Consider the following 13,724-nt stretch of genomic DNA (forward strand, 5'->3'; position numbering starts at 1 on the left):
AATAATTTTATTGATTCATAAATAAGATTTGTTTTGTAAATTTATGGCGGTTACTAATTGGATTTAAAATATCTGTAGAATACATTTCAAATACATACAGTAAATTATTATATTATATTAAAATATTGAATTGTTTATACAGTGTAAAATATTAAATGGTTCCAAATTTCAGTTTCAAGCAAAAAAACATTTTCTACAATAAAAGTTACCAGAGCTTATAATATTCAGACAAGAAATTTTCTGAAGTTTTTCGTTCCTACAAAATTTAAAATACTATATCCCTACAAAATAGTGTCTTATCATTTATCATATCAGTTTAATTTGTAAACAGTCACCTCTTAGATAACGATTATCGGCCATTTTGTTGGAGACATCATTTTGTATGTATAACGTATGGTAGTCGGCTATCTAGTATTTTTATATATCTGTGGCAGGAACCAAGTCGACGGGAAGTATATACAAAACATGTTATATTATATTGCGCGTGTCACACTGTGCGCTTTAGCGGCTGCGTTTCTTTTGAATTTATAAACAATTTATTTTGAAATTTTTGAAATTTATTTCTTGTATCTAAAACAATCCATCAATTTGGGAATTTGGGACAAAAGATTATATGGATAGAAATATAAAAGAAAAAAGTTGGAACACTATTGGGGAATATGTATATGAAAATTGGACTGAAAAATCAAGTGTAGAATAAAAAACACAGGTAAGTAAGAACCTTGTATATTATTCAATTATTATAATATTAATATCTTAATAGTTAGGAATAATAATTTTAGCACAGAAATCTAAATCTAAATACAAATAAAAAATGTAATACTGTTTTATATAAAAAAAAATAAGTACCTACTTAAAAATTATGATACATTATTGTTGGTCTCTTAAAATCTGCAGTTAATTAAGTAATATTAATTATAAACTAAAGTACTTTGTACTGAAAATCTACTGCTCCTGGGCCCATAAAATAGTTAGCGAAGTAATCTCTTACACCAACACTTTGTGAACGAGCCGCCCCTACTCCGTGAGTTTCAATGTCGTCTAAACTGTTGTTTTCAGAATCTTCATAATTGATACCATCTATCTGTCTTACGGACGAAGTTGTATAGAATACAACAAGTTTTGACAATTTCATTCGTAAAATCTGATTCTACTTGTATCGATGTATGTAATACACGCCATTTATTAGCAAGTACTCCAAATGCACATTCAACTGTGTGCCTTGCTCGTGATAATCTTTAGTTAAATACTCTCCGAGAATCGTTAATATTACACCCTGGATAAGGCCTTAGTAAATTTGTGTGTAACGCGAAAGCTTCGTCTCTAACAAACACATAAAGTTGAGGGCTATTATTTGTATTTGGTAATATAGTTGGTTCTAGAATATTCAATTTCTTGGAATATAATAGTTTACCAAATGGGCGCTCTTTAAAAATATTAGAATCTCCTTCGCGGCCGTAAGATCCTACATCAATTGAAATAAAATTCAAATTTGCATCCACTACAGCCATCAATACTATCGAAAAAAATTTTTCGTAATTGAAAAACAAAGATCCTGAGTTGTTAGAATTTTTACATCTTATATGTTTTTCATTTATTGCTTCGAGACAATTGGGGAAATTAGTTTTCAAATAAAAAATTCTCGATATTTCCATCCATTCGTCAATAGTTGGTGCAGTCATTTCTATTAAATTTAAATTGGTCCAAATCGCTTGACATGTTTCTTTTACAATAACTTTGATTGTACTTCTTCCTACTTGAAAATCGAATTTTAGAGCGGCAAAGTACGTACCAATTGATAAATATCTTGAAAAGATTTAAAAACAATTAAAATATTATTATCATGTTAATAATAAATATCTGGTTGAAGTATGGCTTCTATGGCCTTAAGCATATTGCTTTTGTTATACTTAAACCTTGGTTTAGAACTCTTCTTACTTAGGTATTATTTGAGTCGGTTAATCAGAAAATCTAAAAAAAGTCAAATATAAGTTTACAGACTTTTTACACCATTAAAATAACAAAGTGGCATTTATTGGATATTGTGTAATAACCAGTATATACCACTATGTGACATACACTAGGTATGTAGAGTTAACCAGTGAATAACAGTGAAATGGCATTCACTGGATAAAATGAAAATTTTGATCTAGTAAATGCCAATAAATATAAAATTATCATTAACCTGTTTTTTTAACCTTTAACACATAAAGCATCGAACAAATCGACTGCTTTCGTCCTGACCAATCTAACAATGCATTGATAATATAAATTGTATTAACACTCACCGAGATTAAAATTGATAAAGAATATCCGGTTCCGCTCGCAGCTGTTATTTTTTTTTTAACAATTCATATTGTGGTGGTATCATACATAAACATGATAACGAAAAAAAAATCTTACAAAAATAATTTTGAGGTTATGATTATTATGTTAGTATCAATATTTTTGTTATAATTTCCTGAATGATTAGGTTTAAGTGTGATTATTGTATGTATTCAGGGGTGCTTAAAATTAATGTTAGTAAATACAAGTGGCATTAATTGGTATGCTGGCATTCACTGGTGTCTTTACCCTAGGTAATTTAAAATTTTAATAAAAATATAAATTGGAATTTTAAAGGTGCTGACTTTGGAGTCTGTACAAATCAGATCTAAAATCTTACAAAAAGCAGATCTAACTATTGGTGACTTTTATGGATGTTGGTGGAAAGTTAGAAATGGATTGTCCAAAGTGAACACAGAGCTATCTAAAGCAATTCAAGTTTCCATGATAAAAAGACAAAAGACACTTATGTTTAATGATATGTTTGTATCAGGTATAAATTTTATTTTACTATCATATTAGTTTTATGGCTTGATATAGCTATATAAATCATAATTTGTAACTTGAATTTGTATACCTGGTTGTTTAACCATTATAATTATTGCTTAGCTTTGGGTTAATGACCATTTTAGTATGTTAATGTATGTTAATGTATACTTATTTATATTGGATAAATATTGTTAGGTTTGAATACAATTTTTTTTTTAAATTATTAATATAATGATATACATTTATTTTAAAAAGTTGTAAGATATAAAATTATAAAATAACCAAATATTTGTTATCTTAAATACATTTTAATTCATATTTTACTATAAATATTAATGGTTTTAGATTTTTAAATATTTAATTATATGTCTTTTTTAGCTACGAGTATATAATATATGGATCCTCGTTTACAAATACTTCTTGTTCCTGAATTTAAAAAAAAGCATAAGATCATATCTGCAAATTATGGAGTTTGATATGTGCTTTGAAAAATGTTGGCCGACCCCAAGAAGTGTGTACAATAAATGAACCTGAAAATGTTACAAGTGTTACATCTGTTGATATTGAAACTGATATAACTGATGACTTGTGAGTTATTTTTGAAATATAAAAGTGGTAGCGATTGTATTACCGCCAACAGTACAATATTACAACCTAATATATGTGAAATCATATGATGGTGTCCAAAGAATCCCATATGAGTCTGATATTAGAGAATACTGGAGTTTGAAGGAAAAAGAAATGCCCGAGTTATATGAAATTTCTCAAACTTTAATGTCCATACCAGCCACACAAGTAAGCTTAAAAGATTAAGTCATTTTATATTTTCAATGATTGTAAGATTTATACTTAAACAAGAATTGTTTTCAGGTTAGTGTTGAAAAGACTTTCTCCTGCACTTTTAGAGAGTATTTTAATTATAAAATGTAACACACAATTCAGATTAGCAGGCTTAAATATATTATGGTTGCATTAGTGTTATCACTTATCACTTATCATGTTCATTATTATAAACTTTATTGTTAAAAGTTAACATTTTATAATTTTATATATGTATTTTGAAGTTTTAGACTTTTTACAAAAGAATTAAAGATAATTTTATTTGAGTTGTCTTTTTTAATTTTTCAAATTATTATTATTGTTATATCAATTAAATATTGTATTGGTATTGCCTAAAATTATAGATACACTATAATATTAAGTACTTAGTATATTATAGTATTATACTGTCTAGTGTCTATAACTAATATATCTTTTAAATTTGTCCTAACAATTAAGAATTGACACATTTTTTTATAAGTAAACAATATTTGAATATTTGTATAGGTTGAGTGCTGTACCTAGTCTGTAAGTGTTGTTGAACTTAAATCTTAATGGTTTGAATTTTGAAACCAATACCAGTAACACTCAAACAAATAATAGGCGTGTATATGGTGGCAATCTAGGGTGCCTGGGCTGCCACTGATATTTTTGAAAGGCGCCGGTCAACCAAGTTTTAATTCAGAAGGGTTACAACTTGTATTTAACAAATAAAAATTTTTTTTTGTGGTCTCGTTATAATTACTATTTAGATGCTTACTAGTGTCGCAAATAGGTGGGGGTCTTGGAGATGCTTAGCACACCAAAAATCACTCAAAGCCTCCTCAAAAAATAATAATATAATATATATTATTATTAAAAAAAATTTTGGGGCTTGAGCCATGGAGTCCCCCTCTTAAATATTTTTTCTATTTGGGACACTATTACAAAGATATGTTTGACAAAATTAGGTGAGTTGTATCTTTATTTTGTTAATTAAGTCAAACATGTATTGCCTAATTGATTTTCTGACTTCTGAAAAATCTACTATAAAGTATAATGTATAAAGAATTAAGACAGACGACGATGATACTCGTTTATTATTGGATATTATTGTAGTATTATTTTTGATTTGTAGCTAGGTGGGGAAATATGTAAATGTTAATCCAGAGCTGTACATGAATATTTCTAAAGTTAAATTACTGGAATTACTGTACTTATCTAACTGTAAATAGATAGTTCCGACTTATTTTTGAATCATCTAAATATTTCGTTAGTGAGGGGGGCCTTAACAAATAAGGCCTTTATTTTGGTTCATTAATAAGGAAGCGCCGGTTATTAGCTAGGCTGCCACTGCGGATGAAGTTTAATACTCTAATCACGCCTATTCAAAACCCACAACAATTTAACCCGGGTTTTAACACGAAACCCGAAATCCGCAAAAAATTTTATCTGGTTTTTAACACGAAACCCGAAACCCGCAAAAAATTGTACCCGGCTTTTATCACGAAACCCACAAAAAATTTTCCCCGGTTTTGAACACGTAACCCGAAACCCGAAATATTTTAACCCGTTTTGACTCCCTGCATTTTACCTCACAACTAACCTTACCTATCTTGTCCACATATACATCATCTACATCAGATTCAACGATAAATAAAGTACCACCACGACAGGCTCAACATTCTATGGAATTCCCTCCATTACATTACTCTAGCTCATATTTATCTGCAGACCAAGCTAATGCCTATACAATTTCTGATTATTACAAAAGTTATCAGTAATATCTATTATTATCTTAAGATTTTTTTTATAATTTCGCATACTAAAGTGATTGTTTTATTTTATTTTTTAAAATTTTATTGATGTACCTACTACTTTTGTTTAAAAAATTACAAAAATATTACATGGTAACTACTAAGTATTATCTTAAGTATTTTTAATTTTAATTTTTTTTTTGATTTTGCTACAAAAAAAAAGTACCTAACTAAAGAGTATATTATTTTCATAATTGATTGAAATTAAATTTACAACTTAGTTCATAGTTAGTAGGTAAAGTGCATTAGACATTAATGTGCATTATATTTCGAATTTTCCGACATCTTTATCATTACCCAATCATATTTTATTTTTACCCAGTTACCAAGTTTGTTACAAGTTACAACATATAATTATTTTAATTTGCATTACAATGTGTTAATGTATAATATTATTTAATAATTTTATTTCAATTTTTACTCATGAAACGCCAAACGCATGTTTAAATTTTAGCTAACATACCTCAAAGTAATTGTAAGCCGTTCTTCAGCACAAATTGGATTACGAAATAATGTGGTGGTTTCAGTTATATATGGACGTAGAATTTCTAATAACTCATCAAAACTCGAAATTGATATGCGATAGTATTCGAAAACATTTTGTGGATAACGCCTTATGTTTTCAAAAAAAATTTTGAAATGTCCCGTTTTTTCTCGTTCCACATTGAGAAGATAAACCCAGTACCTTCTTTCTGATTTAATTGTATCCAATAAACCAAGTGCTTCAGCTGCTACAATGACTTGAACCTTTTTACGATTCATTCTAACAAGATAATAATTTATTAATTATTATTAATAACAAATCACTGAAATGAACAAATTATAATAATATACTTACTTGTGTAGAATAATCAAATATTTTAATTTAATACGTTTGAATAATATAAATACGCACTTAATAAATAAATCGCTCACTGTAATTTATTGAATAAAATAATTTATACTATAGTAAAATTACTAATTACATTCAGAACGATGTTAGAAAAGTAAGTAGTTGCAGATACTTTGATTGGTATTTTCGATACCACGTCTATCGCGTTATTCAAATAATTTGACCTACGAAGCAAACTGAAGGAACGTTTTTAATAAGTAAAACACATAGGAGTGGCATCTACGCGTCATCTAGTCGAAAAGCGTACGGCCAAACCGGTCTCGCCAAAACGCATAGTGTGGCACGGCCCTAATTGTAAATCAGAAAAAAATGAAAAAAAAAATTAACTACAATAATTTGTTTTGTAAAAAACCCACCGAAGTGGGTCATTAATGAGTCAGGATTGGAATATTTTTTGAAGAATCAAGTAACAACCAATTTCCAAGAGATACAATTTAATAAAATTTTTCGGAAAATTGGCAAGTACAATAGAAAACTACCACGGGAAACATTTTATAGAAAACTATTTAATGGTGAATACAAATATTATGATTGGCTATTGTATTCCAAATCTCAAAATTCTCTGTTTAGTTTTTACTGTCTACTTTTTGCTCCGTGTAATACTAAATTTAGCCATTCTGGTTCTGGTTTATATAGATTGGAAAAATTATTTGTTAAATGTACCTCTATATTTTATTTGTATATTCAATATTGATAAAATTAATTTTATAGTTTAATTTTCTTCAAGCTTAAAAAAGAATTATTCAAATTATAAAAGTGTTATGTGAGTTTATGTAAAATATGATGTGCAGAATAATAATAATAGGTATATAAAATATAAAATTCGATATCGGTTCTATGCAAAAAATAAAACAAAATATTATATTATTCTGCCACCAATATTTAATTGTTTTCGTATTGTGTATAATAATTATTTATAGACAACGAGCCAGGCGCGATCTGAAAACCAGTTTTGACCTATGGTGCGGTATGGCTGAATACGAGGTGTGGCTATTAAATAACGAGATTATCTACTTAGCAATAAGGCATGAGTAGATAAGGGTATAATGGTAGTATATTTGTAATCTATGAATATCACTGCATCGAACAATACCAGTTTAGTCAGTTTCCGTTTTGTAGTCTATGTGTAAGCGTCGTTTAAATTGACCTCTTACGTGTTGAATGTCGAAATCATGCCGGACGAAAAAATTGAACAACGTATTAATTTAAAATTTTTAGTGAAACTTGGAAAATCTGCGACCGAAAGTTTTAATTTATTAACTGAAGTATATGGAGATAGTGTTCTATCACGACCACGTGTTTTTGAGTGGCACAAACGATTTCGTGAGGGTCGTGAAGAAGTTGAAGACAATCAACGGGTGGGTCGTCCATGATCCTCAAAAACTAACGATAACATTTCAAAAATCAATGAAATTGTGTGAAAAGATCGACGTCTGAGTATTCGAATGATAGCTGAGATGGTTAATATCGACAAGGAGACCGTTAGACAAATTTTGCACGATGAATTAAACATGACAAAATTCTGCGCCAAAATGGTGCCTAAAAACCTCACTCTGGAACAGAAAGACGGTATGCGACAAATTTGCGTTGACATTCTTGAACGGATGGAAAACGAACGAGATTTGTTGAAAAAGGTGATAACATGCGATGAAACTTGGATTTTCCAATATGACCCCAAAACTAAGAGACAATCCATGCATTGGAAGACTTCCGCATCACCAAAATTGAAAAAAGCTCGAATAAGCAAGTCGAAACTGAAGGCCATGTTGATCGTATTTTTCGATATTAAGGGTGTAATAATGACAGAATGGGTACCTCAGGGACAAACTGTGAATCAACATTATTACCTTCAAGTATTGACAACACTCAGAGAACGAGTAAGAAGAAAGCAGGCCTGAGTTGTGGGAAAATGACTCTTGGATCTTGCATCAAGACAATGCGCCGGCTCACAGTGCCTTATCTGTAAAGCGATTTCTAGCTAAAAATCGAACTCCAGTGCTTCAACACCCCCCATATTCACCAGATCTCGCTCCATGCGACTTTTGGCTTTTTCCAAAACTAAAAAGTGCGTTAAAGAGCACACATTTTGAGTCAGTTGAAGTTGTAAAAACAAAAGCGACAGAGGTGTTAAAGACATTGCAAGAAAAGGATTTCCAACACTGTTTCAACCAATGGAAAATTAGAATGGAGCGATGTGTCAAACAAGGAGGGGAAAAATGTTAAACCATTAAAAAACATAAATAAAAAATTTTTACAGAGAAAATCTCGTTATTTATTAGCCACACCTCGTAGTCCGCAGGGTGATGGTATAAACGTAGTTCTCGAACGCTTCCGCTATACTAAGCAGAGCAGCACATGACTATACATTTCTAAATTTCTTACCAAAACATGCTTTCGTACTTCCTATTTTCCTCAGCTCTTATTTATCGTAGAAACATGATTTTTTCACCAAAATAATCCTTAGAAGTTCTTCTAGGTGACTGCGTTCCAGATTTTTAATTTTTTTTTTTTAAACCAATTATATTTGCAGTTGAAATTTGTATTTTTTTCAAATTTTTGAAAAATTATATGAAATAGACAAAAATAGATATCTAAAAACTGGAACGCAGTCACCTAGAAGAACTTTTAAGGATTATTATGGTGAAAAAATCATGTTTCTACGACTAAAGAGAGCTGAGGAAAATGGGAAGTACGAAAGCATGTTTTTACGGTCGAATTTGGGATACCAGAACAGCCTCTTAATGTTTTTTCATCAGAAGCAGTTTTCTAGTTGAATCCAAGAAATCATAATAAGACATATCGGAAACAATACATGGTTCACCTTTTACTTTGGCACATCGAATTAATGTGAGCCATTGATTAGGCATGTAAATTATGGTTCCCCCTCAAAATATCCCACGTTAAAAAGGCTGTATGTAAACTGCGGCAAAAAAGAAATTAAGGTTATACAAACTGCGACAAAACCGATAAGGTACATCATACATTCATACAAACTACGGCAATTTTTTTATATACTTTCTATATTTACTACATGTATAAACATATCGTTACGATAATCTATATAAGTACACGTTTATTGTTTAATTAGGTATAATACCTATTACGTGTTATGACAGGTATTAGTATCTCTTAGAGTATTAGGCTTAAATATAAGAAAACCAATTTTTAAAATATTGAAAAGTATGTTATTATTAAAAATTATTTAAAAAAATCGTATAATCAAAAAAAAAAAAACAATATAAAATAATACGTATTACTTGTTATGACAACTATTGGTACCTCAGATCTCTTATTAGATTTTTTAAAAAAGGTTAATTAAAATTTTGTCGTTTATTCTTAAAACATACTTTTTTCAAAAATTCATATCTAATATAAAACTGTTTTATAGTTGACTTAAAGTCTAATTTAGGATTGTTGCTTATTTGCAACATTGCACACGAACTTTTTTTTTATTAAACATGAGTAAATTTTTGAGTGATACAGAAATTGGCTATTTAGTTGCCAATTGGGATGAAAGTGATGACGATATTGAATGTTCTGATGACGAAAATAAAATTTTCAATAATGAAAATGAAATTAATCATAATGACAATGATATAAATGATAATTTTGAACCTGATATTGAGATTGATATTGATAGTTTACCGATTGTTTTTGACGACGAAGGTGAGTATATAACTATTCCTAACGATGAATATTTCAATAACACTCAAACACAATTATTTAATAATGAGGTTGTGGGTATAGATGTTTGTGAACCAGGTACCTCTTCCTCCTATAACTTTATAGATACATCTACAAAAAGTAATACATATGATATGACCACCAGTTCTAGTCCTACTGTAATACAATCGGTTAAATCTAAAACGCTTCGTCCTAAATTTTCACGTAAACTAATAGAAATAACTGTACAAAATCCTGCACAAAAAAACCAAAAAACAGAAGAATTAAAAAAATTAAAATGGAATTACTTTTGACAACACTAGTTAGTACCTACTTACTAAGTGTTTTATTAGGTGATGTCACCTAATAAAAGTTGTTAAGAGTTTTATATATTTTATTCAACGTCATGGAATTTTCAACAATGTTTAGCCAGAATGGCAAGGTATTAACAGTGTTAAACGATTTTAAATTCAAATTTAAATATGAATCAAAAATAAATGGTAATAAAAATTGGGAATGCACTAAAAAAACATGCAAAGCTAAATTAGTCTTCAATAAGGAAAACACTGTACTGTAAGAAAAATCAGTTTTGGATCATAGTCATGAATCAAATTCTACAATTACGTAAATAAATACAACAAATAACGTCAAATTGTAAATGATAGTATCAAATGAAAAATATCTGAAAGCAATATAAATGAAATGCCATCTAAAATAATTAGAAAAGAACGTCGTAGTTTAGAAAACGATACACAATTACTAACTAATGATATTTCATATATTCGTAGAAATGTATATAATAAAAAAACCAAATATCACCCACCACTTCTCAAAGATATTTTAATGAAGTACATAAAGTTCTAATAAATATGAATATTATGACTAACAAAAATGAAAATTTTTTGCTAATTAATGATATGGAAACAAATATAATGGTATTTACATGTCTCATAAATTTAAAATACTTATTTTCTATGGAAAAAGTTTTTATGGACGGAACATTCCAGTTCTGTACTAAATTTCAATCAGTTTTTTGTACTGCATGGCTTTCAAAATGGTATTTATACGTCTCTGGTATATGCATTCAGGGCCGCAGCTAGGGGGGGGGGGCTAGGGGAGTCTTTTGCCCCGGGCGGCAAATTTTTAGGGGCGGCAAAATATGTAAATTATTGGGGCTGAGTGATGGAAAGAGAGGCGGCAAAATTAGAGCTTGCCCCTCCTAGAATAATGTGTGGCTGCGGCCCTGTATGCATTGCTTCCTAAAAAACATACATCGACTTATGAACATTTATTTAAAAAGTTACGTGATGCATGTTTGACTGAAGGATTTGTACTTAACCCAAGTATGTTTGTAATTGATTTCGAAATTCGAATACACGAAGCGGTTCACAATATATGGCTAACCAGTATTATTCGAGGTTGTAATTTTCATCTCGGCTAAGCGTGGTTTAGAAAATTACAAAATTTGGGTCTAAGTAAAGTTTATATTGAAGGAGATACAGATGAAGGAAAATTTTTAAATTATATTTTTGTTCTTCCGTTCCTTGAACCTGATGAAGTCGAAGATTTTTTGTTAGGTAGTCGCGATAATCAATAAGTACCGAAATATGTAACGGTCTTTTTTATTCCCTATAATACAAATATAATCATTAAGGTGTTTTTCGATATTTGACATTTTTAGTATACTTAACTACAAAAGTAATATGATGTGTTAAATACATATAATACATTAAATACATGCAATTATATAGGTAGGTATTATACTTAGCTATTATGATTTGATTTTATATGCTTATTTTTTGTTATAGTTATTATAATTATTATATTATAATATAGGAAATATAGGAATTTCACGTAATTTAAATATTAAAATATTAAAATAGTGCGTAATATTATACTATGCAAATTAACTTAATATATTTTAATTATAGTTTTAATATTTCTTCAGGCGGTCACACTGATTGCTAAATTATGATAAGGACTTGTAATTTTTTCGGATATTTTTCTCGGACCCAAAAATCATACTTATAAAACCCATATTCTTCTAATATTGATAATTTTTCATTATAATCATGCTCAAATTTGTTAAACAAAAGGACTTCTTCATTATCATCACAATGCATGTCACAAACTGCATCTGCATATTTACTAGAGCAAGTGCCAACAAATAAGATACTAGCATAATCAAGTTGTGGAGAACAATTGCCAAACCCCGATCCTTTTAATTCATGCAGTACGAGTAGAGGTTTGTATGCTGTCCACCCTACCAATGTTTATTTAGTAATTTCTTCTTTAAAACAAGATCTGAACGATAAAATTTGACCGAAAACGCATTTGCAACAATTCACCCCTTAGTTATGTTGGCTTCAAATATTTAGCCAGTAGCTCTATTCATTACATATCATCTAAGCCTAATTCTGAATTCATATCATACTTACATATGTATTATCATTTATTATAAAGATTCCTCACTGGCCTTATTTTCGTCGGCGTGGTAATAATCGGGTGACGCTATTAGGCGCTGCGGACACTTGACTAGTTAGATCGGATAACGTTGTGATCGCTAGTAGTAGTCTAGACGGCGGCCCGCAGACCGCAGTGCTACATATCGCATATTCGCATTATTTCTCATAATATTATTATGTTAGATTCATTACTAATTAGCAATTACTTATTTCACGAGTTATTTCATGAAGTTGAAAGTTGCGACTCGCAATTTACAATACGTGTGTGAAATTGGGTGACCAAAGCTAGGTGACTATTTTTCAGACGACTAGTGATAAGAATCATCGCATACTCGATTGCGTGTCGGTATATTTAAGGCGCCAGACCTTTAAATTTTGAACTATCTTCCAGATAGCGCCAAGATAATCAAAAAACCTCATTAATTATAAACTATTAGGTGTAATGGAGATCCAGGTGACTAGTACGGCATGTTAATTAGTATGCACGCGTGGTTTTTAATTTTTTTCACCGTGTTCCGGAACGAGTCGAAGGACTTAACGTACATAAAATTAAAGCTAGGAAAATTTACAACGAGATGAAAATAAATTTGGGATGTAGACGGATTTTGGTCACATAGTAATCAGCGTCCAAACTCCCAGGTGACGCACGGGCCATATTCAACTCATTTTGAGGAATGAGCAGGCTGTCCGCGAAGTGAACACGTTTTCCACCGGAGAGATTACTCTGTAACACTTCCCGATCTTTTCTACCGGACACTTCACCGGACACACCGGACCGGTTACCGGAAACTCTGGATACTTCCCGATTTCTCGGGTTTTCCCCGGCCAATCTGCTCCGTATGTTCCCCCAACGGCTCTCAAAACTCACACCTTGAGTTTTGACCGGATGATTTTGACTTTTGCCGGGCACTTTTGATTTTCTCCGGACAAAATGCTGGTGGAGGGTTTGGGGGAAACCCCACGGTATGCGCAACTTGCTTGCGCCACCCGTTCGGTCGACCTAAGCTTTTCTTCGGCTAACCCCCGCTCCAAGCGTTCCACGCTCTCGCTGAGAGTAGCAATTGTTAACTGCTGCTTGTCGACCGTTGTTCCAACCCCTCCAGTCTATCAAACATCTGTTCAATAAAGTGGTTTATCAAATCTCCGTCGGTTTTGCCCTCTTCACCACTGTTCTGGACCTCCAATGTCTTCCAATGTATCTTCCAGTACCTGGGATGACGTCCCGTCAGTTACCCCAAACCGTACTGATCTTGGATCCATGTTTTCCTTAGACCT

At 30.8% G+C, this 13,724-nt stretch overlaps 2 protein-coding genes and 1 pseudogene across 2 annotated transcripts; 2 read left to right on the forward strand and 1 right to left on the reverse strand.

The window, feature by feature from the left end:
• Positions 1-922: 922 nt before the first annotated feature.
• LOC126555597 (uncharacterized) lies at positions 923-6,191 on the reverse strand. The gene is made up of 3 exons (XM_050210496.1): positions 5,893-6,191; positions 1,251-1,806; positions 923-1,150 (listed from the first exon to the last, which is right to left on the reverse strand). The coding sequence occupies exons 1-3, from the start codon at positions 6,189-6,191 to the stop codon at positions 923-925; spliced, it is 1,083 nt and encodes a 360-aa protein (XP_050066453.1).
• Positions 6,192-7,778: 1,587 nt separating this feature from the next.
• Positions 7,779-8,219, forward strand: LOC126555598 (histone-lysine N-methyltransferase SETMAR-like). Its single transcript, XM_050210497.1, has one exon. It carries the CDS (start codon positions 7,779-7,781, stop codon positions 8,217-8,219), a length of 441 nt encoding a protein of 146 aa, XP_050066454.1.
• Positions 8,220-10,390: 2,171 nt separating this feature from the next.
• On the forward strand, positions 10,391-11,425 carry LOC126555599 (uncharacterized; annotated as a pseudogene).
• Positions 11,426-13,724: the final 2,299 nt, after the last annotated feature.

The sequence above is a fragment of the Aphis gossypii genome, unplaced genomic scaffold (genome assembly GCF_020184175.1).
Source record: "Aphis gossypii isolate Hap1 unplaced genomic scaffold, ASM2018417v2 Contig00927, whole genome shotgun sequence".
NCBI lineage: Eukaryota > Metazoa > Arthropoda > Insecta > Hemiptera > Aphididae > Aphis > Aphis gossypii.

Excerpts from the sequence above, each read along its gene's own strand:
- LOC126555597 (XM_050210496.1), bottom strand. The coding sequence starts at position 6,191 with ATGAATCGTAAAAAGGTTCAAGTCATTGTAGCAGCTGAAGCACTTGGT. Across the intron at positions 1,807-5,892 it reads CGGCTTACAATTACTTTGAG|ATATTTATCAATTGGTACGT; the intron begins GTATGTTAGCTA and ends AATCTTTTCAAG. Across the intron at positions 1,151-1,250 it reads ATATTAACGATTCTCGGAGA|AATCAGATTTTACGAATGAA; the intron begins GTATTTAACTAA and ends CGATACAAGTAG.
- LOC126555598 (XM_050210497.1), top strand. The coding sequence starts at position 7,779 with ATGGTTAATATCGACAAGGAGACCGTTAGACAAATTTTGCACGATGAA.